The 24,937-nt window shown below is 48.2% G+C and overlaps 2 protein-coding genes across 2 annotated transcripts in view; one reads left to right on the plus strand and one right to left on the minus strand.

The window, feature by feature from the left end:
- Positions 1-21,881, plus strand: part of AKNA (AT-hook transcription factor) — a 53,580-nt gene extending 31,699 nt beyond the window's left edge. The window contains exons 12-22 of the mRNA XM_063144972.1: positions 1,852-2,125; positions 3,718-3,824; positions 5,321-5,556; positions 6,350-6,506; positions 9,543-9,713; positions 10,785-10,894; positions 11,843-11,956; positions 12,203-12,316; positions 16,892-17,011; positions 18,304-18,481; positions 21,570-21,881. Coding sequence (XP_063001042.1) covers positions 1,852-2,125; positions 3,718-3,824; positions 5,321-5,556; positions 6,350-6,506; positions 9,543-9,713; positions 10,785-10,894; positions 11,843-11,956; positions 12,203-12,316; positions 16,892-17,011; positions 18,304-18,481; positions 21,570-21,867 — 1,879 coding nt within the window. The 3' untranslated portion in view covers positions 21,868-21,881. The remainder of the gene's footprint in view (positions 1-1,851; positions 2,126-3,717; positions 3,825-5,320; positions 5,557-6,349; positions 6,507-9,542; positions 9,714-10,784; positions 10,895-11,842; positions 11,957-12,202; positions 12,317-16,891; positions 17,012-18,303; positions 18,482-21,569) is intronic.
- NIBAN2 (niban apoptosis regulator 2) overlaps positions 1-24,937 on the minus strand; it is a 413,466-nt gene that overhangs the window by 191,466 nt on the left and 197,063 nt on the right. The gene's annotated exons all lie outside the window — the stretch shown is intronic.

Below are 24,937 nucleotides of genomic sequence, written 5' to 3' on the forward strand. Positions count from 1 at the left end.
GAGGCTGCAGGCTGTCTGAGAGAGGATTGTGCAATGAAAGGATGCTCACACACGCACACTCCTTCGCCCTTTCGTATGTAAGATGAAGCGCAAGAACCCTGAACCAAACCCATGGAATTTCTCCAAAATTTCTCCTCCTCCGAATTCCTTTTCGAGAGCAATTTCTTGTCTGTCGGATTGAATGCGAATGGCTGAAATTCTCAGCACAGTACTGGGTACGAACTTTTCAATATGGAGCAGTCAACTTCGGGAGGTGGTGGGCTCTCCTTCCGCTGGAAGATTTTAATCAGAAGATGGACAGATGTCTGTAAGGGATGCTGTATTTTCAAGATTTCTGCCTTATCGACCCTGCAGTAAAAGCGGGGTGGGCCTGATGACCTCCAGTGTCCCTTCTCACTCTAAAATCCCATGATTCTCATCCTGGTCTGACATTCTGACCACTACACCGTGCCATGCTGGCTTGCAAAGTCTGTCCGGGGACATTGGCAGAGACAGTGCCAGGATGTGACTAAAATTAGAAGTGGGTTTTGCTTTTTTTTATTTTGGAGATTCAGGCTGCCAAACAAAGATGTCTTTGAATTCTCTCTCTTCCTTCTCCAGTGTAGGACAAAGGACCTTTCTTTCTTTTTCTTTTTAGGACTTTTTTTTTAAAAAAAACAGCTGCTTGATAGGCTGAGCTGGCAGAAAAGTTGTAGAGGAAGGAATGCGTAGGACTAAAAAGAGGAGGGGAGAAATTTGACAGGAAGGAAATGAAAGCTCAGCCTGGAATCTTAAGGGGCGGGATAGGGCAGGCGTGAGAGCCAATTATATCCAAAACTCTCTCTTTTCCTTTCTTCGCGTGTTGCTTGCTTGGAGGCCCGAGGGGGACGTTTCTTCCCCGTCTGACGATCTGGCATAGAATTCTTCCCCTCCCTCCCCATTTATGCAAAAGCCTCGAAGTCCCCTTTGCAGTTCAAAAGCCCGTGAAAACACAGCTCTGATTTCCAGAGGTTGGAAATGACAGGCCTCCGTGTCCCTCGTGTGGGGTCTGGCAGGGTTAGACTCTCTGGGGCTTGTTAGAAATCCTTGCAGGTTTGGGTGCATCCCCAGTGAAGCTCTTGGAATAAGAACGCTGTTGCTCTCATCAGATGTGGTAAGCATACGCAGGGAATGCCAGGCTGTAGCATGAGGAGAAGTTCAAGAGGAAGGCCAGGATCTCTTCTCGATCCTCCCAGAATGCAGGACATGGAATAACGGGCTCAAGTGACAGGAAGCCAGATTCCGGCTGGACGTCAGGAAAAACTTCCTGGATGTTAGAGCAGTACGACAATGGAACCAGTTACCTAGGGAGGTTGTGGGCTCTTCTCCCACACTAGAGGCCTTCAAGAGGCAGCTGGACAACCATCTGTCAGGGATGCTTTAGGGTGGATTCCTGCATTGAGCAGGGGGTTGGATTCGATGGCCTTATAGGCCCCTTCCAACTCTACTATTCTATGATTCTATGAGAAGCTGGAGGGACCCAAATTAAGAGCCAGGCTGCAGCTTTCTGGATAGTTTTGCTAGATTTCTTTCTTTCTGGCAGGGCTCCAGTACTATTTATTTATTAGATTACATTTCTTTATGACATTTCTATACAGCCCAGTAACTAAAGCTGTTTAGAGCTACCATCTTGGCTACCCCTTGGTGTGAGGGCACCGTATTGACTTGAGAGCGAACCCTTGTGGGTCAACGTTTCCCAGAATGCTTTCTGTGGCCTACTTTGGCTTCTTCAAAGCACCGGGCCATCTTTGTCCCAAATCTTTTTGTTGGGAAGCTGCAGAAGCTATGAGGCTCTGATGTGTGTGTTTTGGTGTTTTTCCCCGTTTCTAATAGGGAGGTCCAAGAAAGAGAACCAGAGCTACCAGCAGGGAAGCCCTGGCAGGTGCCCCGTAAAATCCGCACCGTGCCCTCTGCTCGGGTGGAGGAGTCCGTTCCTCAGGAGCCAGCGGAGAAAAGCAGGCCCTCTACTGCAGTTCCTGGGGCAACCTCCAGGAGGCGACAGGATCCACTCTCGCCCCACAGCAGCATGGCCAGTGTTGCGGGCAGCGCGGCTTCGGAACACGTAGCCCAGAAGTCTTTCCGGAAGACAAATGCAGCCGTGCCTGAGGTAAGTGTTACTTGGTGCGGCCATCAGTCATTGCTGTTGTGTACTATAACGACTCCAGCTTTCTCTGGGAGACGAATGAGGCAAAGGGCTAGGCTATTTACAAAGCTTTATTGCAAGCAATAAACAGTTCTGTAACACAAACTAGGCGCCTTCTGTGAAACTCCCCCTTAGGCAAAAACTATGCAAACTAAGTAAGACAATTGTCCGTTCAAAGAAAAGGCTTTTCAAGTGTTCATAACTTCAGGGTGGTTGATGCGTGGACGATTTCTCATGCAATCCGTCCGACTGTCTCGTTGCCACTAACCTCGCTGAACATTTTAGTTTCTGGTGATGCCTAGCATCTAGTAAGGTTTCTGAGTGCTCACCCCTGAAAGTTGACTCCCTGTCCCCTGAAGGCATAGAATTTGGCTTTGAAGAGATAGACTCTGGAGGGGGCAGATTCTCAGCTGAAGCCTCTCCCGTGTGAACCTCCTCCCCCACTGGCTCGGCGTCTTCTGAGTCTGAATCTGTTTCTGATAGATTACCTGCATCACCTGCTCCCAATACAGGAGCAGGAGGGCTATACATGACAATTGCCTTGGCACTGCTGCTGAATGAAGTGGGGTGTTTAGGAATTGTGGTCACAGACTCAGGTGTCCACAGGGTGGACAGGGTCCACAGCCTCAGAAACTTGACAGTGTTGTCCCAGCAGCTAGAAGGGCTGGTCTCAGGTTCTACTGAATTGCTGCTCGCGGATCTCTTTGCTGAGGGACGTTCCTGTTGCTAAGGCTTTGGAGCAGTAGCGGTTGGTGTCAGTGGGATGGCGAATCCACTCCGGGTTTCAGCCAGAACCAGTTGGAGACCTAACAGGTGCTTTGGATAGCTTCTATAGAGCTGCAATTTGCTCCTGACAGAAACCCGGAGTGGATTCACTGCCCCACGGACAATGGAGCCACCCGCCTTCACTGCTTTACAACAGTGGCTTCCAACCCAGATGTGGGACTACAAGTCCCATGTTCACAAAACAGGATGATGGGACTTGCAGTCCGGCGACAACTTGTATTCCAAGGTTGGGAAACACTGCTTTGGAGTAATGAAGACCCCAGGAGCAGGCCTGTGTCTCCCCTACCCCCCTACCAGCCCCGTGGTGGAACGTTTTCTTGGGGACTTTATTATTTTCCCATTGGGCACAATGAGAAGCGTGGCGACAGCTGGAGGCTGGACCAGGATAAGTTTTGAAGTGAGCTCATTTGGGCACGATACAAATCAATTCCAAATAAGCTCATTTTCGGGCAACCCGTTCCGAATCTAGACCAGGGGAGGGGGATCTTCCCCGCCACGGCTTGTGACCTATGAAGCTCGAAAACATTTGTGCATGGTCAGCTTAACCGACCCAGGAAGTCCTGGGCTCTGTCACAAGCTCCTTGAAGGTAAAGAAAGCACTTCCATTGCCTTAAGCACAATACTTTTGGACAGAGTCCGTGCACACCTTCGGCTCCAGGTGTCAACATGACGAGGGGAAATCCAAGGCATAAACTTGCATGTGTGAATTGGCCAGCAAATTGCTGGATGTTGCTAGCAGTGTTTGGGTCAACCTCTTCCCTCCATTGCAGGATTTACGTATTGTGTCCCCAGAGACGGACAGTGGATTCGTTGGGTCAGAAGCCAGCAGGGTGTCCCCCTTGGCACAGATGCCAAAGCACCGGTCATCGCAATTGAGGTACGGAAACTCCTTTCTCTCCCGCTCAACACTTCAAAAATTTGTTGCAAGTCCCATTTCTGTCACTGAATAGTAGATGGCAGCATGTTCCCAGAACTCCTCGCCTAAAAGAAATGATTTTAGGTTGGTCACCAGTACATAGAATCATAGAATAGCAGAGTTGGAAGGGGCCTACAAGGCCTTCGAGTCCAACCCCCTGCTCAATGCAGGAATCCACCCTAAAGCATCCCTGACAGATGGTTGTCCAGCTGCCTCTTGAAGGCCTCTAGTGTGGGAGAGCCCACCACCTCCCTAGGTCACTGGTTCCATTCTCGTACTGCTCTAACAGTCAGGAAGTTTTTCCTGATGTCCAGCCGGAATCTGACTTCCTGTAACTTGAGCCTGTTATTCCATGTCTGGCACTGTGGGAGGATCGAGAAGAGATCCTGGCCCTCCTCTGTGTGACAACCTTTTAAGTATTTGAAGAGTGCTATCCTGTCTCCCCTCAATCTTCTCTTCTCCAGGCTAAACATGCACATCTAGGGGTGAGCATATTACCCCAATGTTAAAATCACTCCACTGGCTGCCTGTTAGTTTCCGGGCAAAGTACAAAGTGTTGGTCACTACCTTTAAAGCCCTACATGGTTTGGGTCCAGGTTACCTGCGGGATTGCCTTCTCCCATACAGTCCGCCCCACACACTCAGGTCCTCTGGGGAAGAACTTACTTCAGTCAGCCAAGACTAGGCTGACATCAGTTTCCCAGAGTATCTTTTCTTCTGTCGCCCCCAGACTGTGGAACGGCCTGCCGGAAGAGATTCGTAAAATTAACTCTCTCTGTGATTTTAAGGCAGCTTTTGCATCTGCAATGTGTTAAATTCTATGGTGTTTGATCGGAGTGCTGGTTGTTATACCATAATCAACTTATTCATTCAGCCTTTTCTGGCAGGCCTACCCAGATCAATGTTAAATCAATAATTTTAAAGATGTGTTGATTCCTGTACTAATGTTGTTCCCCGCCTCGATCCAAAAGGAGAGGCGGGTAAGAATTATTATTATTATTATTATTATTATTATTATTATTATTATTAAAGCAAAAACGATAAACCAAAGTGAAACAGCTCCTGGAAATAAATGTTCTGGTTAGCTATAAATGAATCCGTCTGGGAGAACTGAGAACACGATAAAATCCTTCTTCAAAACAATAAATAAAGAAGATAAAACAACAGCAGTGTTGGGCAGGCAGGAGCTGTCACTGAATAGTAGATGCTGGTGACATCCAAGCGTGGGATAGCTATGACCCTATTCTGGTTGTAAGTCTCTCTGTAAATAATTGTTCGACCAAAGTTTTTTTTTTTTGGTTGTTTTTTGGCCTGACCAAGCTTGGCAATTCTTGGGTTCTTGTATGGGATGAATTAGGTTGGTCAGTGCTGGCAGGGAGGTTGGGAAGGAAAACACAGCTAAGCAAAAGCTTGAAGACACGCTTGGTGATGATGCCACGTCTCTGCCTTGCGTCCAGGTCCTGCAGCATGCTGGGAAATCCAGCCACGACTGAAGCGTCCCTCCGGCCGGAGCCATCAAGGGAACTACCGGTAGCCATGGCTGCATCAGGGATGGACATATTGCCCAGGCACACGGCACCCGAGGGCAGCACCCAGAGGCACAGCCTGGCCAAAGGCCTCCCCTTCCAAAGCAGTTCCCCTCCCAGGTGGAGAAACAGCCTCGCCAGTGAAATGGAGCCAGATACAGATAGCTGTGAGTCCTTTGCTCTGAGTGAGTGAGTAGGAAGCCCCGTTTTAGCTCTCTGAAACCCCACCAGCTTCAACTGTCCAAAGGTCTCCTGTTCTCTCAAGCATTCTCCATCCTTGCTGCCCCTTAGGCCTGTACCTGCCTCCCAGAATGCCTCTCGGTGATGCTCCCCTCTCTCACCTACTTCAAAGCCACCTCCTCCCAACCCACCTTTTCCGGGAAGGCTTTGGCACAACCTTTTAGACACCCGTATTTCCTTGGCCTTTTTATCCGGGCTTCCATGTCCCTCCCTGTGGGAGGTAATTTGTGTCAGGGAGGGAGTGTGTGTGTGAGGGATGGAGAGGACGAGAATGAGTACCAATGCAACGGCTATTTAGTTCATAAACCAGTGTGGTGTAGTGGCTGAAGTGTTGGACTGGGAGTCGGGAGATCCGGGTTCTAGTCCCCACTCGGCCATGGAACCCCACTGGGCGACTTTGGGCCAGTCACAGACTCTCAGCCCAACCCACCTCACAGGGTTGTTGTTGTTGTGAGGATAAAATGGAGGAGGAGGATTATGTACGCCGCCTTGGGTTCCCTAAGAGGGAAAAAGGCGGGATATAAATGCAATAATAAATAAAATAAAAGGGGGTGATAAGAAATGGGACATCTCCATCTCCTGAAAGCTCTGTCCCCACCTACTTTTGGCTTCCACGCACCACTGGCTCTGTCCCCCAAGCCCTGGAATGCACCCCTCAACATTAAAAATGCCCCCCCCCAGCCTTGCACAATCATTGTGTGCTTCTGTCTCCCTTTTCAGCAGCGCACACCGATTCAGAAGTCGAAGCGCGTCGACAGCTGGCCACATACAAGGCTGCCCCCGATGGGATGAGACCATCTCCTAGTTCGTCTGCGGCTTCCCCCTCCCCGCCCGAAATGCGCCGCGCCAGCCTTCTCAACTCGCGCTTGGAGCGAGAGTAAGTGGGCGCCGGAGCGATGGACCATTCGCAGGGCAGGCCGGGGTGGGCGGACGGCAAAGCTCAAGGAATCTGCTTGGTGTTTTAGTAGAACCCCAAGATCCACCCACCAGAGCCTGGTGCAAAAGAATGGTCTGGTTGAGACGACACTCTGGGCTTTGTGGTTCGCTTAACCATGTTCAGCTGTGGTTAACGCGAACCACACGCGGAACGCTTGCAGACAACACTTTTAACCCTTTTGTGGTTAAGTTTTCCTACGTGAGCCTAACCACAATAGCCTGGTTCAGACAACACGCTAAACTGTGCTGCTTAACCACAAAATGGTTAACGGAATGCATTCCATTAACCATTTTGTGCATTCCATTAACCACGGTTTAGCGTGTTGTCATTGTCATTATTATTTATTTATTTATTTATTTATTTATTGCATTTTTATACCGCCCAACAGCCAAAGCTCCCTGGGCGGTTCACAAAAACTAAAACCATTCAGAGTATAAAACAAACAGTATAAAAACATGGGCCCAGCGTGGTTAACAGGGCAGAAGGTTAGGGAAAACGTGTGTCAGACGACACCGTAAACCATGGTTAAGCATTCCGTTAGCCATTTTGTGGTTAAGCAGCATGGTTTCGCGTGTTGACTGAACGGGGTCACTGAAAGAATTCTGAGTTCAAGAAATAGTTTTGAGTACCAGAACTGAACAGAGCCCAAAGTCCTTCTGCACTGTTCTTGAACAGGTACAAATGTGATGGCAACGGGTCATAGCATACAGCTACCAGTGAAGTAGCCACAGAATTGCAACTGAAAACAAAGAATCTCACAGCAATTCAAAGGCCAATATATTTCTTGCAGCATAAGCTTTCATGGGCTGGAGTCTATTTCATCCCTCTCCATCTAGAAAAAAACCTTTTTTTTTTTGAAGTTGCCATCCCTTAAACGAGATTCTCTATCTAGTGGATTAAATCCTAAGTATGCATTCAACAAAATGCAACAATACTACGGAAAATATAACTAAGGAGACGGAGAAATAACTACAGCAGCTATTCTCTTCATTTATCAAGGAAAAGAGAAAAATAACATTCATACAAAGTTTGGAGCCAAAGATATGTATTATTATTATTATTATTATTATTATTATTATTATTATTACTACTACTACTACTACTACTACTACTACTATTATCATTATTATTTCTTACCTGCCTCTCCCTCTGGATCGAGGCGGGGAACAACACTGAATACAAAATATAGAATACATAAAACTGATTAAAAACATAAAGCCAATACATTATTAAAATCCCAAAATCTTTTAAAACATTTTGAAGTTATGTCTACAACATGTTGTCATTATATTAGCCGTATCCCATAAGTTTACAAGCTCCCAAAGTATTGGGGTGGCTGGAGAGAGGGCGCATGTCATAGAATCATAGAATAGTAGAGTTGGAAGGGGCCTCTAAGGCCATCGAGTCCAACCCCCTGCTCAATGCAGGAAGACACCTTAAAGCACTCCTGACAGATGGCTGTCCAGCTGCCTCTTGAACGCCTGTAGTGTGGGAGAGCCCACCACCTTCCTAGGTCATGTGTTCCATTATGTTCTGATGTAGATCAGAGCCCCAGAAGAACTTGATCTAGACATTGACCCAACCCTTTGACTTTTCACAGTTGTAAACAGGATCTCACATTTGTAACACTCCAATTCTCATATTAAGGACTGCTGTCTGAGCCCCCTTGATTACCTGGCCTGGTAGAATCATAGAATAGGAGAGTTGGAAGGGGCCTACAAAGCCATCGAGTCCAACCCCCTGCTCAATGCAGGAACTCACCTTAAAGCATCCCTGACAGATGGTTTTCCAGCTGCCTCTTGAAGGCCTCTAGTTTGGGAGAGCCCACAACCTCCCTAGGTAACTGGTTCCATTGTTGTACTGCTCTGACAGTCAGTGGGTTTTTCCTGATGTCCAGCCGGAATCTGGCTTCCTGTAACTTGAGCCCGTTATTCCGTGTCCTGCACTCTGGGAGGATCGAGAAGAGATCCTGGCCCTCCTCTGTGTGACAACCTTTCAAGTATTTGAAAAGTGGCTTCCCTTTCTCCTAAATCCTTCCACTCCCCCTGTCCAGCTCTTCCTCTTTTTTTCTGGAATGTTCTTCAAAGTAAAGAGGGGTATGTGGAAACCCTAGTCCAATTCCTTTTGGGCGCCGTCATTTCAGAAGGCAACGTTTTAACTCTTTTTCGGAGTGCGTTCTCTTAAGCTCTGGCAAGCGTGTGTTTGGCTGGCAGTCTGGGAAATCAATGGCATACCTAAGTGTTTACTCCAGTGCTCAAAGCATTCCATCCGCAGCTGGTTGTGATTTGCAGTTTAATAGGTAAGAGCCATAAACAAGGGCGCTCTCCAAGTCTGGAGGGCAACTAGGAGTCCTAAGCTCCTCAATCTGGTTGCCCTGAACCTGCCCAAGTGTTTTCCGATCTGGTCCAAAGCCTTATTCCGATTCCAATTTTCACTAGCAGAGCTACCACGATTTCACGGGGACACATAACAACAAAACACAAATGGTGGTTGCCTTTGCGGAGGGAGCGAGAAGCTCGTCTTTCTTTTAAAAGAAAGAAGACGAGGTTCTAGTCTTGACGGTTGAAAAGAAGTATTTGAAGGTGTGGGTACTGTGCCTGTTGGAAATGGCAGAAGCTGCACCGTCCCGTAACATTTCCAGTGGTTTCAGCATTGGTATGACTCCGGCAGCTAGCAAAACCAGAATCGAGTTTTGCAAAACTGTTGTTTAACAACAGAATACATGATTTTGCACAAGAGAGGATGCACACATTGGCTAAGTTTGCATAATTTGCACAGTTTGTAGGTCTTGTTGTTTTTTCCTTTCTTTTTTTCAGATTTGATACGGATTGAAACAACACACTATTCAATCCTGATACACTATTCAATCCTGATACAGATTGAAACAACACACCACCTATTCTGGTTACCAGTTGTAGCAGCCAACCTTGTCTTTAATTGACCCTGTGGTTGTGGGTTTTTCCTGTCCCCATGCAGCCAGGCCATTGCAGCCTTGCAGAGCGAAGTCTTACAGCTGAAGCAAAGTCTGGAGGAGACCCTCCACCGGCCCTACGGTCACCCAAAGCAGTCGTCTTCCCCACGTGCCACTAGGCTTCAGATGCCATACCAGGGCAGTGCCCGTGTCTCCACAAGTACCAGTCCGACGGGGTAAGAGATGGATCAGGCCAGGTTTGAGGGGGCCCTGAGTAAACTGCTCTCTGCTGGTCTCCTCTATCATTGGGCCCTGGAGGGTTCACCTGATGGTGGCAGTGGGCTGTAACTTCCCAGAATTCCCCTGGAGTCACTCCAGGGCATTCTGAGAAATTAAATTACGATGCTTGGGGAGAAAAATAAATAAAGGGAAGCCCTGAGTAGATATCACTGGTAAGTCCTGTCAAGGCACCTGCCATCTACCTAAGGCTGATGGGCAGGGTGACCCTATGGAAAGGAGGACAGGGCTCCTGTATCTTTAACAGTTGTACTGAAAGGGGAATTTCAGCAGGTGTCATTTGTATGCATGCAGCACCTGGTGAAATTCCCTCTTCATCACAACAGTTAAAGCTGCAGGACACCTGCCCGCTTTTGTATCTGGTCACTCTAGTACAGCTCCTGCCACCTTCACTGTCGTGATGAAGAGGGAATTTCACCAGGTGCTGCATGCAGACAACTGACACCTGTTGAAATTCCCTTTTCTACACAACTGTTAAAATACAGGAGCCCTGTCCTCCTTTCCATAGGGTCACCCTAATGATGGGTGCTGACTCCTGACCTGGCCCTGGCAATGGGACCTCATGCAGTACAAACCTGTTCTCTCTGGTGCCATCTGCTGCCCACATCATGTGACAAGATACCAGCTTTCAGCATACTACAATGCCCTGGAGGTTTCAGGGAAAGCCATGGCAGATAAACCGGTATAGAACTGATATAATGTTGTAGTGCGGATGGTCCCTGTTGATTGAGCAAGTTCTACTAGAAGGATACGGGAACAAGGTAGCGAGTGGTGAACAAAATGGATCATGGGAGCCGGGGTGGCAGAGATGGGCAGAGAGGCAGGTCAAGAACACCCCCCCCTTGCCCTCCACTTCTCCCCTTTAAATTGCAACTGCCACTGCCCCACAGCTTTGCTGTGGGGGTCACAAGATTCTCAGGCCTGGATGTGGTCATATAGGGAACGATGTTTTGTATCTACAAGGATTTCCTGTTTGCCAGGTCTGACTGGTCCCCCGTCTCATCCCCTAGCAAAACCAGGAAAAGCACAGTTGAACCTGAGAATCCAACGCTCACAATCAAGCCAGAAGGGCAGACAGGGAGACTGTTGCTCCCCCGTGATGGGACCCAGCAGAATCTCCGTAAGTAGCAGATTTTGTTTTTCCTGTGGTGTATAGTCTAGTCTGGTTGTTCGAGGAGCTCTACTCTGCGTATTATTATTATTATTATTATTATTATTATTATTATTATTATTATTATTATTATTATTATTTTATATAGCACCATCAATGTACATGGTGCTGTACAGAGTAAAACAGTAAATAGCAAGACTCTGCCGCATAGGCTTACAATCTAATAAAATCATAGTAAAACAATAAGGAGGGGAAGAGAATGCAAACAGGTACAGGGTAGGGTAAGCAGGCACAGGGTAGGGAAAAACTAACAGTATAAAGTCTGCACAACCTCAAGTTTTAAAAGCTTTAGGAAAAAGAAAAGTTTTTAGTTGAGCTTTAAAACCTGCGATTGAACTTGTAGTTCTCAAATGTTCTGGAAGAGCGTTCTAGGCGTAAGGGGCAGCAGAAGAAAATGGACGAAGCCGAGCAAGGGAAGTAGAGGCCCTTGGGCAGGCGAGAAACATGGCATCAGAGGAGCGAAGAGCACGAGCGGGGCAATAGTGTGAGATGAGAGAGGAGAGAGAGGAAGGAGCTAGACCGTGAAAAGCTTTGAAGGTTAACAGGAGAAGTTTATATTGGATTCTGAAGTGAATTGGAAGCCAAAGCTTAAACAGGATTTGCTGTTGCGGCTCCTGTTCCTCCAGAGCAAATCCGGCTTCCCCTTTCCCTCCAACTTCCCAAACAAAGTGGTAATGATGGCTCGGGCACTAGCCATTCGGTGCTGTGCATAGCTCACTTCTGCCTCCAGATGGCAGTGTTGGTTTCCCGAGTGTAATCCTGGTCTAGGAATTGTACATCTTCGTACAACGCAGCGGATGCTCTTTTATGGTGTCTCAGCCATTCAGAGAACATTCGACTACACGCACACAACTCCGTCTGAGGATCTGCGGTATCTTCTCCTCCCTTTGTTTCTAGCCTTTTCAGAGTCGAACCGCTCTCTGCCAATGCCCCGGAAAGGAAGACACCACGAAGCCTCTGCTTCTAGGACAAAATCCTCGAACCAGCCCATCCTCCGAGGGCCTTACACAGGTGAGGAAAAGGACGTCCAAGCCTGCTTTGCGTCTACCAACACAGATCCTCTGAGAAGGCCCTGAGAAGTAGCAGTAAAATGGACAAGTGAGGCTGGGCCAAACTTGGTTCCAAAAATGGGGGTTTAGGAACAAAACCGGCCATAATTTCCTCCCTCTGCGCTGGCCCAGGGCCCCATATCCACAGAGCCATTTTGTCACGGCCAGGACTCCCTGCTGAGTTTCTGTTTTGGTTTTGATTCTATAGGGACGACGTACCCTATTTTGAACCCGGAGCTCCGAGAACCGACGGCTCCCAGCGGCTCTACCCCGAGTTCCCATCACCAGGATGTCAAGTCACAGCTTGGAGAAGGATCAGCAAGTGAGACCAAAGATGTCAATCAGGCTTGCTTGGTCATAGCTTGTAGACGAGTGTAGATTGTATTTTTTTCCTATGTCGTAATACCTTAAAAGGAGAGAGGGGACGTCACCTGGTGGTACAACACACACTTTTCACTCAGAAGGTCCCAGCTGCAATCCTTGCATTCTTCACCCTCTCTCAAAATACAAAATACTAGAACCCAAAGAGGTCATCCCATGAAACTGAGATGCAGGACAAACAAAAGGAAGGACTTCTTCGCACAGCGCAGAGTTAAATGATGGAACTCGCTACCACAAGGCGTCGTGATGGCCACCATTTTGGATGGCTTTCAAAGGGGGTTGGAGAAGGCTATCCATGGCTACTAGCCCTGATGGTTGTGTGCTACCTCCAGTATTCGAGGCAGTAAGCCTGTGCGCACCAGTTGCTGGGGAACATGGGTGGGAAGGTGCTGTTGCACCATGTCCTGCTTTGTGGTTCCCTGGTTGACAGCTGGTTGACCACGTGTGTCAACAGAATGCTGGACTAGATGGACCCTTTGCATTTTAGCTATTTTCTGGGTGGGTGTGAATTTGGAGAGGTGGGGGGATGTGACCCCATGTTCCTTCCAGGCTGGCGGCTAAAATACTTATTTCCCTTGAATACCAACTCCCAATGATCCTCTACTAGAATTCCCCGACCCAGCACCCTCCGGATGGGTCGGACCACAGCTAGCTGAGGATGCTCTGAGTTGTTGGGGATGTTGTCCTACAGAATCTGGAGTGCAGAGTAGGATAGGATTCTTAATAGCCCGAATAAGAAAATAAGTAGCACAGTGTTGTAGAAGCAAGTCGTTCGCTTCGGAAAGCAGAACCAAAACTCCAGATCAGCAGACCTTCCCACACGCGGTAACCGGTCGGCAGAATTCAGCAAACAGGCTGCTCCCATGGCTACACGGTTTGCACAAGGACATGTAAAAATAAGTTATTGGTGGCTCTGCGTCGTAACTTTTCCCGTGATTTCTGGGTGGTTTTTTCTTACAATGCTGGTGCTTAGCAACAGCTGAGCCATGGACCGGTGGAAAACTACAGCAACGATTCCTCGCAGTTAAACGTTAACTAGTACCTAGTTTGTTTTTTAGGTTCTTCTTAAAAATTAGGACTTCCAAGCAATTCTATGTCACATAGATGGATATATTGTAGGGAGGTTAATTTGAGCTCATTAACAAGGTAAAAGCCAGTGTGGTGTAGTGGCTAAGGTATTGGACTGGGAGTCGGAAGATCTGGGTTCTAGTCCCCGCTTGGCCATGGAAGCTGAGTGGGTGACTTTGGGCCAGTCACAGACTCTCAGCCCAACCCACCTCGCAGGGTTGTTGTGAGGATAAAATGGAGAGGAGGATTATGTACACCGCCTTGGGTTCATTGGAGGAAAAAAGGCGGGATATAAATTAAATAAAAAATAAAATAAAACTTGTAAAACCTCTAGGCAGATGCCGTTTAAGAAAGGAAGGAGATTTTATTTAAGTGTGAGGGAGCTTTCGCTTATCAAATCTGTAACATAGAATCATAGAATAGCAGAGTTGGAAGGGGCCTACAAGGCCATTGAGTCCAACCCCCTGCTCAATGTAGGAATCCACCCTAAAGCATCCCTGACAGATGGTTGTCCAGCTTCCTCTTGAATGCCTCTAGTATTGGATTGCCCACAGCCTCCCTAGGTCATTGGCTCCCTTGTCGTACTGCTCTAACGGTCAGGAAGTTTTTCCTGATGTCCAGCCGGAATCTGGCTTCCTGTAACTTGAGCCCGTTATTCCATGTCCTGCACTCTGGGAGGATCGAGAAGAGATCCTGGCCCTCCTCTGTGTGACAACCTTTTAAGTATTTGAAGAGTGCTATCATGTCTCCTGTCAATCTTCTCTTCTCCAGGCTAAACATGCCCAATTCTTTCAGTGCTTTCAGAAACAGTGTAATCTTAAACATGCTTGCTCAGAAGTAAAGAGTTCTGCCCCCGTGGACAGTTCTGTGGTCTCCACCCTCCCAGTGTCAAAAGGGAGAAGGGGGAAAGGGAGAGGAGGTGGAGAAGCATGGACGGAGTGGGCTCCCAAACACCCCTCCCCCCCACCAATCTGGGACAAATTTTACACCAGCTTCTGTTGCAAGTGAACTCTGTTGCAGCCTCTCATTGCAAGTGAACTCTGTTGCAGCCTCTCATTGCAAGTGATCTCTGCTCCTTCTTCAGGTCTGCCCTGCCTTAGGAGCCCAGAGGATGTTGGCTATCTTGTGCCTCCACCTTAAGTGATAAAATTGCCCTCTAAGTTAACGACTACTTATTGAAAGGGAAAGACCACCTATAATATGTTTCTTATTTATCATAGAGTCATAGAATAGTAGAGTTGGAAGGGACCTATAAGGCCATCGAGTCCAACCCCCTGCTCAATGCGACGTCTGTCCTCTGGACTGGATTGTGTAGACCAACCGCGGTGGGGATAATGGTGGACGAATTCTCCTTCCCCAATCCCTCAGTTTGATTTGGGTTCGGTAAACCCAGGCATTTTACAAAACGGAACTGACATAGCTCCTGAGCCCAATTCCAACCTTGTTGCTCTCCAAGTGATGGCAGGAGAGTGACAGTTTCTGAACACCACTCTCACCCAGGTAACCTTCCCTGCTGCTGCATTTCCACTTCTTTAGCCTAAGTTTTCCTCTTTTGTACCTGCTGCTACGGTACAAATTCCAGGGAGCCTGGGAAATGCCATTTTCCCGTGGTACCCAGAGGAGCTGGCACCCATTTCATAAACTCTGTGGCATCTGGAGCACTTTCAGAGTAGCATTCGAAGTATCGGACAGGGAGGCCTCCCTGCTGCCACCACTACCAGAATGAGGCCTGAGGCAAATTTCTTCTCAGGCTTGGATTGCAAGCAACCGTTACGAGCGGCTGAGATTGATACTCTGAATGAGCGGCATCACTAAGTAGGTGATGGATGAACAATTGGACCAGCCTTGGTGTGGCATAGCCCTTCCCCATTGTGGTACCCTCCAGATGTTTTGGACTACAGCTGCCAGCACCGCTGACCATTGGACGTGCTGGCTGGAGCGGACGGAAGCTGAAATCCAAAACGTCTGGGGAGCACCAGGTTGGGCGTAATGGTGTAGGGGACGAGTCTGCTTCTGTATATTCACTTTTAGAACATTTGCGTGGTACCTCCAAACTGGGAAATAAAAGTCACAATTATCTTTCTGTCACGGCTGGCCCCAGCTGAAGCAGGGAGAAGCGCCTGCATGAGGAGGCGGCAAAGGAAAGAGTGTCAGGTTCTGTTGTTCACCTCGTCTGTGCCCACGAGGACCCACGCCATGGTTTCTTTCTATTATGGCGGTCGCAACTGTAGCTGCCGCTCACATGCTCATCCAGTGTCATGTCTAGCTCCCCCTAGTTTGGAAGAAAGCGTTTCAAGTAATCAATCAGAATCAGACTCTGAAGTCGAGGCATCGGCACCAGACGCAGGCCAGCCTGTATCAGTGGGGGAGAAAGCTCTCACGGGCTCTTCACCAGCTGGTGGTGAACTCTCACCAGAGCTTACCTCGTCAAGGGCAAATAATACAGTCAGTGGGAAGCCAACATTCTTCCAAAGGAGAGGCCACTGACAGGTTAGCTGATCCTAGAGTACGCCGCAGACTAAAATGGGCAGGGCGAAAGGAAGGCGAGAGAAAGTCAGCCCGGCTGGCATCTCGTCAGAAGCTTCCTCAGAACTAGCCTCTCTGAAGTTAACGCATTTTGGGGAAAGGCTTTCTTCTGCTTGAACGGACAATTGCCTCGCTTAGTTTGCCTAGTTTTGCCTAGGGGGACGGTTCCAAGAGATTAGAGTCTCTTCAGGTGGGAAGAGATGTTTATTGCTTAAATAAAACTTTGTGGATTACTTAGCAGGCCTCGTTATTGTCTCCCAAGAAGGCAGGAGGTTAAAGAGAAACATGATAGCCAGCTTCATCTGTACGTCCTGCCTTCAGGAGCCACGCTGGTTGGAGACACAGGCGCTGCGCATCTCTTGAAGGCAGAAAGACCTTACAGGCAACACGCGGGCAAACATCTCCCCGCTAGGGAAAGTCAGCTGTCTGGCTGCGGACAGGCACATGGATCGCACGCGGGACGGGAGTTGGCCGTGAATTGTGGCCGATTATTTCAGTAACACAACCTTGTAAGACAGAGCAGCATCATTCTACATTGCAGGTGAGGGAAGGCATGTACTGAGGCTGAGAGAAAGGGAAAGAGAATCAAACCAGGGACTTTCCTGTTGGGTTTCAGCTCAGTATCTTAAGAACATCAGAAGTGCCCTGCTGGATCAGACCAAGGGTCCATCTAGTCCAGCACTCAGTTCACACAGGGGCCAACCAGCCATCAGCCAGGGATGAACAAGCAGGACATGGTGCAACAGCACCCTCCCACCCATGTTCCCCAGCAACTGGTGCACACAGGCCTACTGCCTCTTATCTGCTCTGCAACGTTTCTTCAGGTGGCTTTTTGATCCCCTCCCAGGCTATGACTCCAGGTACTTTGTTCTACAGCTGAGGATGGAGGATCCGTGTGCTGATGGCCTTTGTCTCTTTCTAGGCTGTGACTCCCCAAGGGATTCATTCAACCTCCCCCAGCGCAGTGCTCAAAAGAAGGCTGAAGCCCCATCACACCTTCTGCGCAACGATACCAGGAACCCCAAGAACCGAACTGCGCATGGTAAGAGAACGTGAAAAGCCTGGCGTCTGGGATCTTTCTGGGCAAAATCTGCCTGTTTCCCAGGATGTGCTAGGAAGTAGTCTGTGTCTTCTCCGCTTTGATTGCAAGGTTCACATTGTCCTAACGGCAATTACAGGCCTTCTCTCCATGGTTTAGTCTTATTAAGAAAGAACAGTACTTTTCAAAAGATTTGCTTGACCTATCGTTTCCTGCCCTAAGAAAGGCCTTCACTGCCTTTCGTTTTCAGACAATGCCCTCTGCTTTCTTGGAAAGGAAGGAAAGGAACCTCTCGTGCAAGCACTGAGTCATTACTGACTCTTGGAGGGACGCCAGCTTTCGCTGATGTTTTCTTGGCAGGCCTTATAGCGGGGTGGTTCGCTGTTGCCTTCCCCGGCCATGATTACCTTTCCCCCTGCTCACTGGGTACTCATTTTACTGATCTCGGGAGGATGGAAGGCTGAGTCGACCCAAGCCGGCTGCCTGAAACCAGCTTCCGCTGGGATCAAACTCAGGCCGTGGGGAGAGTTTCAGCTGCTGAAACTTCTGCTTTACCGCTCTGCGCCACATGAGGCTCGCTTTCTTGGAGGGGAAGTATAAAAAAGTCCCCCATGCCCAGCGGGTCTGTTTTTGTGGCTCTGGGGAGATCGAAGACCTAGCGCATTATCTTCTGTGTTGCCCTCTGTATAAAGAAATCAGGGAGCGTTTTCTAAAGGAACTATTGCTAGCAAGAGCGGGTTGGCACACTAGAGACACTATCTGCGATCTGCTGGCGGACCGTAGTAAAGAAATCACAATTAAGGAAGCAAAGTTTGCGGCTGCAGCCCAAAAAATCAGAAATAACTTTCTAAACAAAGTCTGCGTAGATTGTAAGGGGGACCATTTGATTGAATAGTTTTGTATAAACTATCATCAGAGATCCCACCTATCTGATAGTGCCAGATATTGACTGCTAGTATTTTAGGTTATAATGTAATCACTGAAATTATCCTCGTGACTTTGGCATGTATGTCACCATCGTGATAGCAAAGGGTGGGTGCTGCAGATAAATGGAGCACCCCTAGAGTGACCCACTGACTGACTCCTTGGTTGAGAAAGGACTGTACCTCGAATATTTTGAATATTTCAAATAATGTGTGTTGCTATATGTGAGCAATTCTGTGTTTTGTAATGGTCTTTGTGCTACAAACCAATAAACTATTCATTCAAGAATCGGGGAGGGGGAGTCTTGTCTCTCCGGCTCTTGGGTATCAGCTCTGTTCTGTTCAGCCCTATTTTCTCATTCCCCCCTTCAGGGACAGATCACGGCAGGACGAACGCCCCAGCGCAAAGCTCTGGAGCGCAACAGAAACACAGCAGCCAGCATCAACCACAGCAGCCTGGCCTTTGGTATCTGGCAGTCCCGCCTCCGGCTTCTTCGTTTGGTTATATCCCCACGATTCCTCTGGCATCCTATCCTCTGTCATCTATAATGTAAGAACGGCTCAGCTGCCTTTGGACAGAGAGAATTCTGGGAGATGCAGCTTTTCCTTTATGGTTCGACCCTCTGACAGCAGTTACTTGATAAGCATGTATTTATTTACTTAAGAGCACAATCCTATGCACCTTTATTTATTTATTACATTTCTATACCGCCCAATAGCCGGAGCTCTCTGGGCGGCTCACAAAAATTAAAAAAACATTCAAAGTATAAAACAACAGTATAAAACCATACTATAAAATACAATATAAAAGCTCAACCAGATAAAAACAGGAGCAATGCAAAATTACAAATTTAAAACACCAAGTTTTTATTTATTTATTTATTTTTATACAACAATACAATATAAAACAATACCACATAATACATAATAACATAACCAATTTTTAAACATGTATTCTAACTTAATTCTCTTTAACACAATCATAATTAACATAAATGTGCTCCCACCAAGTTAAAATTTATTTATAGACTGAAAATGCTGGGAGAATAAAAAGGTCTTCACCTGGCGTCTGAAAGCATATAATGTAGGTGCCAAGCGAACCTCCATAGGGAGCTCGTTCCACAGCCGGGGTGCCACAGCAGAGAAGGCCCTGCTCCTGGTAGCCACCTGCCTCACTTCCTTTGGCTCGTTCTCGCGGAGAAGGACCCCTGAGGATGACCTTAGGGTCCGGGCAGGTACATACGGGAGGAGGCGTTCCTTCAGATAGCCTGGCCCCAAGCCGTTTAGGGCTTTAAATGTTAATACCACCAATGTTGGCAGAAAAAAGTCCTGTAACTCCCAACGTTTCCCAGACAGCTGAAAGTTGTAGGACTTTTTTCCCCCATCTAAACATACATAGGATTACTTACTTACTTCTTTACATAAGTTATAAGCTGCGTTTCAGGGAAAGCACTCCCAAGACAATCATCACAACAACTGAATATATCCGCACCATAAATTATGAATGAAATAGCTTCAATAAAAGCACTGTTAAAAGCCAGTGACGGATCAGTCAAAAGTGGAGCAAAACATGAAGGTCTAAAACTCTGAAGTGAGGGAGCCAACCCAAGTTCTCTGGGGAAGGCCTTCCGAAGATGTGGGGCCGCCATCAAAAAGGCCATGCCCTTGGTCCCCTCCGATGTTAACGGCAGGCCAGAGAGCCGTGTCTCTGAGGTCACATGTAGGGCCTGGGTAGGCTCCTAAGAGCATAAACAGGCGTTCTCATTGGAAGCGAGAGGGGCGGGCTGTCCTTCGTGTGGCCCAATAAGGACTGAGCCTGTTTGGTAGCCACGGAATGTTGAGTGTCAGTCGGAAACGGAAAACAAAGAACTGGGTGGGCCGGAGCGAGTGGGTTGAGCTGCTTACAGATTATAGCAGTGGTGCAGAACCTGAGGCCCTCGAGATGTTGCTGGACTATAGCTCCCATCCTCCTTGACCAGGCTGCCCGGAGGCTCATGGGAGATGGCATCCACAAACATTTAGAAGGACCACAGATTTGTAATATCCTGGAGGAGCGCGTGGCTGCCCAACTGGCAGGAACCCTGAAGAGGAGGCGTTCCTGCTGTGTGGCGGTGAGGACGCACTGCAACATTTTGCTGCAGCTCCCACTTTGCCATGCTTGATAGCCGTTCGCAGCCCTCCTGCTCCGGGAGTTCATCTGTTTCTTAAAGTCGGTAAAGCCTGTAAAGGCTCTTCTTGCGTCGTGTTGGAGGAGGGATCTGTCTCCTTTCTTTTGCGTGGTGTGATCACAGAACATGGCAAAATGCGGCGGCTGGATTGATAGCTGGAACAGGGAGGTTTGAGCATATAACACCGATTCTGGCCCGCTTGCATTGGCTGCCTATATGTTTCCAAGCCCAATTCAAGGTGCTGGTTTTATCCTATAAAGCCCTACATGGCTTGGGACCACAATGCCTGATGGAACGCCTCTCCCGACATGAACCTACCCGTACACTGCGCTCAACATCTAAGGTCCTCCTCCGAGTGCCTACTCCGAGGGAAGCTCGGAGGATGGCAACAAGGGAGAGGGCCTTTTCAGTGGTGGCCCCCCCAATTATGGAATGATCTCCCCGATGAGGCTCGCCTGGCGCCAACATTGTTATCTTTTCGGCGCCAGGTCAAGACTTTTCTCTTCTCCCAGGCATTTTAACAGCATTTAACAACATTAAGTTTGTTTTTAATGCACCCCAGAATTGTTGTTTTTAAATGGATACTGTTTTTATACTTTTTTTTAAATGTTTTTGATGGTTTTTAAATTTTGTATACTTTTAATGTTTACTATTTTTAATTTTTGTAAACCACCCAGAGAACTTCGGCTGTGGGGCGGTATATAAATGTAATAAACTAACTAACTAAATAAATAAACATGCACCACTGCAGTCATTTATGCCTGCTGAACTCAGCGGGATGGCTTTCATCCTCTGTCGGAGGCTGGAAACTGCTCTGCAGGGCACGTAGTGTGGGTTCTAGCCCCTGCCAGCTCCCTAGCTCTGGTGAAGGACCGTAGCTCAGTAGAAGAGCACCAAATCTTTTCGGCCCAATCCTTGCATTCCCCAGTGATAACAAGTCATGGAGGTATACCCTTTTCTGCCTGGGATGCTACGGAGCCCCTGAAAATCAGAGCAGGCAGTTCTGGGGGCCGTCCTCGTGGCGCTGCTCTGGTGCCAAACCCTGCTGCAGGGTGGTTGCAAGTTATTTACACGTAGGGAGGCGACACGGGCTTTCCGGTAGCCATTAGGCTGGCCAGGCCCACCCCCTCTCCGGCGACCAATGAAAGGTCGCCTTCTGCCCAGGGACGCCCTCCGGCACAGCACCCAAGCAAGGACAGACTGGGAAGAGCTGCCCTGACCTTGCTCAGCCAGGAAAAGTTGGGGTAAGTCCCGACTTCGCTGTTGCAGGTCTTCGGATCTTTGCCCCGGGGCGGCTCCGAATCGGTGGCTGCATCATATAACCGACGCAGCGCAGATTCGGAACCACCCTGGAGCGAAGATGACATGAAGATGGCCCCCTGGGCTAGACAAGTAGTCTCACCTAGTAGAAGGGAGCTTTTTATGGGTTGAACCTTATTGTTTTTTCCCCACTTGCTTCCTCCTTGCCAGCTACTGTCCTCCAACAGCAGCTACCTCAACCTTCTCCCCTGCCGGTCTTCCCGTTTCCAACTCCAAGCGGCACCAGGATGCAGAGCCGAAGACCTGGGCGTCTTGGCGGCGGCCACGAGCAGCTCAATGCTGCTCCCTGACACCTGATGACGCCGGCAGCTTGCGTGACCTGGACTGGTCTCTGAGCCGCGCTGTGGAAGCCGCCAAAGACATGAAGTTTACCACCAAGCGGATGAGCCGGTCTCTGACTTGGGAACTGAATAAAGCCAGGAGTCTGCGGGGATCCTGTCTCTTCTAACAAGAGAGGAGTTGCAAGAATGAGGATGGAGGGAACCAAGTCTTGATGGGATGTTCCCGGTGTTTCATGTGCCAACGCCTTAGCCCCTTAATTGCTGGAAGGGTGTCTCCTTCCTCAGTAGCATTCTTGGTTGCCCAAGAGAGTCTCCACTGTCATGGGAGGAGTTCCCATTGCCTGAGTTCAAAGGGGTGGAGGCCGCCTCCCACCTACCCTTCCCTATAGTCCACTCCATTGGAGTCAGCAAAACCTAGGGGGAAGCTTCCTGCACTTTTGCTCCCGCCCACCTTGGACTAGTGACATCACTTCCTGTTCCTTGAAGCCACTTCTGCCCTTACTTTGTGCTTCTTCCCAGAGATGGAAGGGGAACCTCTAGGCAGTTTGGGGAACAAGTCATGAAACTGAGTTGTTTTCACAGAGAAGGGATGCAACAAGGAAAAAAAATAACAATAGGTGCTGTTGGTTTTGAAAAACAGACGTTGGGGAGGGATCGCTGTCTTAACTTGGATCAAGGTCCTGTGAATCCTCATGAAAGCCTTAGATCTTTGGGGTGTCTCCTCAACTAGTCCTCTTTGGACACCTTTGCTCTTTCCACCCCTCAACTGTTACTTTGCCTTAAGTCTTCAAGCTCCTTTGTCCGCTCACCAGCAGGAGGTTGTACACAATCCCTCAAGAAACAAAAACATCTCCCATTGCACTGAGGGGATGAATAGAGTATTTACCTCTTCTTCGCCATGTGGCCAGGAATCCAGGGAACATGAAGGTACGTCTTCAGACTCCTATGATGGCTGGGAGCCATCACTTCTCCTACTGTAGAATAATTTCTGCTTTAGCATCCTCCTTCTCCTAGGAAAGCCATTTTAGGATTAAGTGTTGCCTCACACCTAATCCTTCTACAGCAAGGCCTGCCTCTTCCCTGCTGTTGATCAATCAATATTCTTCATTGTAAATCTATTCAAAGGTACCGCCATAGTGGATGGACCGAATGGACTGGGTTTTTTGTCACCATGAAGCTGAGAGTTGGCCAGAAGAGCTGACATCCCATCCTACTTGGCAACACCTACCTCAGGTCCTGTGTGTGTGTGTGTGTGTGAGAGAGAGAGAGAGAGAGAGAGAATTTTGCAAAGGTGGTGAATCATTTTTAGAGAGAGATATTTTTTCTTCTCTATTCTTTACACATGTGATTCCAATTGCTGTTTGGTTTCGTGTTCAGGAAAATAAATGACGGGTGGGATTTGTTTCATCCCTTTTGTCTTCAAAGGGGTGCAGAACCGATTTTGTCAGAAGTCCGCTTCTTTAGCTGTGCCCGTTATGGGTTTGTTTGTCTTTTTAAGTCTTCTAAAGCAGTTATGACCTTGGAGTGTCCCAACTTCCCATATGCACTTACCAAGACAGAATGCAGCCGTCCGGGCCAAGCAGGTGCAGTAGTTATTTATCAGGAATTGTAAGGCACAATTTGATCAACATTGAGACAGCTCACGTAGTATATCACCTCTTGATAAGAGATGCTGTTCCCCCAACATTGCTTGGAGTGACAGGGCCCCTAATACACCTCTCTTCAGAAGATACACTGACTGGGTCCAGATGACACCATCATCAACCCATCATCAATGGTGGGTTGTTGGGTTGTCTGTCGGGACTTTTTCACACCACGGTTGGTTATTCGGCCGAAGTGACCAACGCCGTGCAGAGTTGATGGTTTGAACAACTGCTGGTTATCGTGTCGCGTGTCGGGCACCGTTGACTATTTCGTCTTACACAGTTGGTTATTTTCGTTGATTACAGAGTCCCCGGGCAAGAGCAACCAAAGTGGTGGCTGCCGCTCTAGTCCAGCCGGCAGAACTTGCAATGGCTGATGGGATACCAGTGGGAGGACTGAGGTGGGGAGAGAGGTCAGAGGATTTGTTAATCAAACATACCGTTGACTAATAGTCAATGCGACGCTGGCCTTAATCCACATGTCGTGTGTAGAGTACCCCCTCGACAATCAACCGTGGAGTTGACTATTAACCCACTATTGTGTTGTCTGAATGCAGCCACTGTTTGTTTAGACTATTGAACAAATTCCCCCAATGAAGACCAGTTATCCATTAAATTATCTATTAAATCAGAGGCGGGCATAAGGTAGAATCTACTGGTAGATAGAGCTCTCAGTGATTTGCAGTAGATCGGGAAGGATTTCTGACTCCCAATTTGTTCCAGCACGCAAAACACCTTCCTGAGCTTGGAATTCTTTAAATACAAAGTGTGTGTGTTTTGCACTAGGCCGGGGTAGGTAGATCTCAGGAGTTCGAGTAAAAACGACGACAACTGAAAGTAGTTCCCACCCGCCTGAAGTCTTCCCACTTCTGTATTATAAATAAAGACTGCTGTGTTCTGTGTGGGTTTTAGTGGAACCAGCTTTTCTTATTGACCACCATCCATTCATCAACCCCCAAAGACATCAGCTCAATTTTACTGATGTCTTGAGTGCCTTAAAAAGTGTCAAAACACCCAGCAAGGGCAAAGTAGAGAAAGAAGAGATCTCCCCATGCAATGGCACCCAAGAGTTCTATTTTATTACCGGTACTTTTAAATATGCCTTTTAAAAAGGCATAATGACATTCTCTTCCCAAGCCCTCTGCTCCGTTGTTGGGAGGTGACAATATTGCTAACTGCAAGCAGGGTGCAATACACGCTCATTGTCGAGCACGATTCATTGCTGATTTTGGCAGCCAGCCCGTCCTTTGGTGCCTCTGTGTGATCTAGGAACGTTGGACTTTCTCTGGCCTGTGCCCCCGTCCTTCATTTGCTCACAGAAGAAATAACCCAAAAGGCTACAAAAAGACCTGTGTCATCACCAGACACCCTTCCCCAACCTGGCGCGCTCCGGATGTTTTCGACGACAGCTCCCAGGATTCCTGACCATTGACCATGCTGCTTGGAACTTGGAAGTTCAAGACATCTGGACGAGGCCGACAACATCTGGGGAAAGTTATCCTAAGTTATCGAAAGGGCTCAACCCCACCTACAAATAAGCGAAGAAGGCAATCCTAGGGTGGAAGAGCGAAACTCTGAAATAGAGGGAATGCCA

This window comes from Elgaria multicarinata, chromosome 19, assembly GCF_023053635.1.
Source record: "Elgaria multicarinata webbii isolate HBS135686 ecotype San Diego chromosome 19, rElgMul1.1.pri, whole genome shotgun sequence".
In the NCBI taxonomy this organism is placed as follows: domain Eukaryota; kingdom Metazoa; phylum Chordata; class Lepidosauria; order Squamata; family Anguidae; genus Elgaria; species Elgaria multicarinata.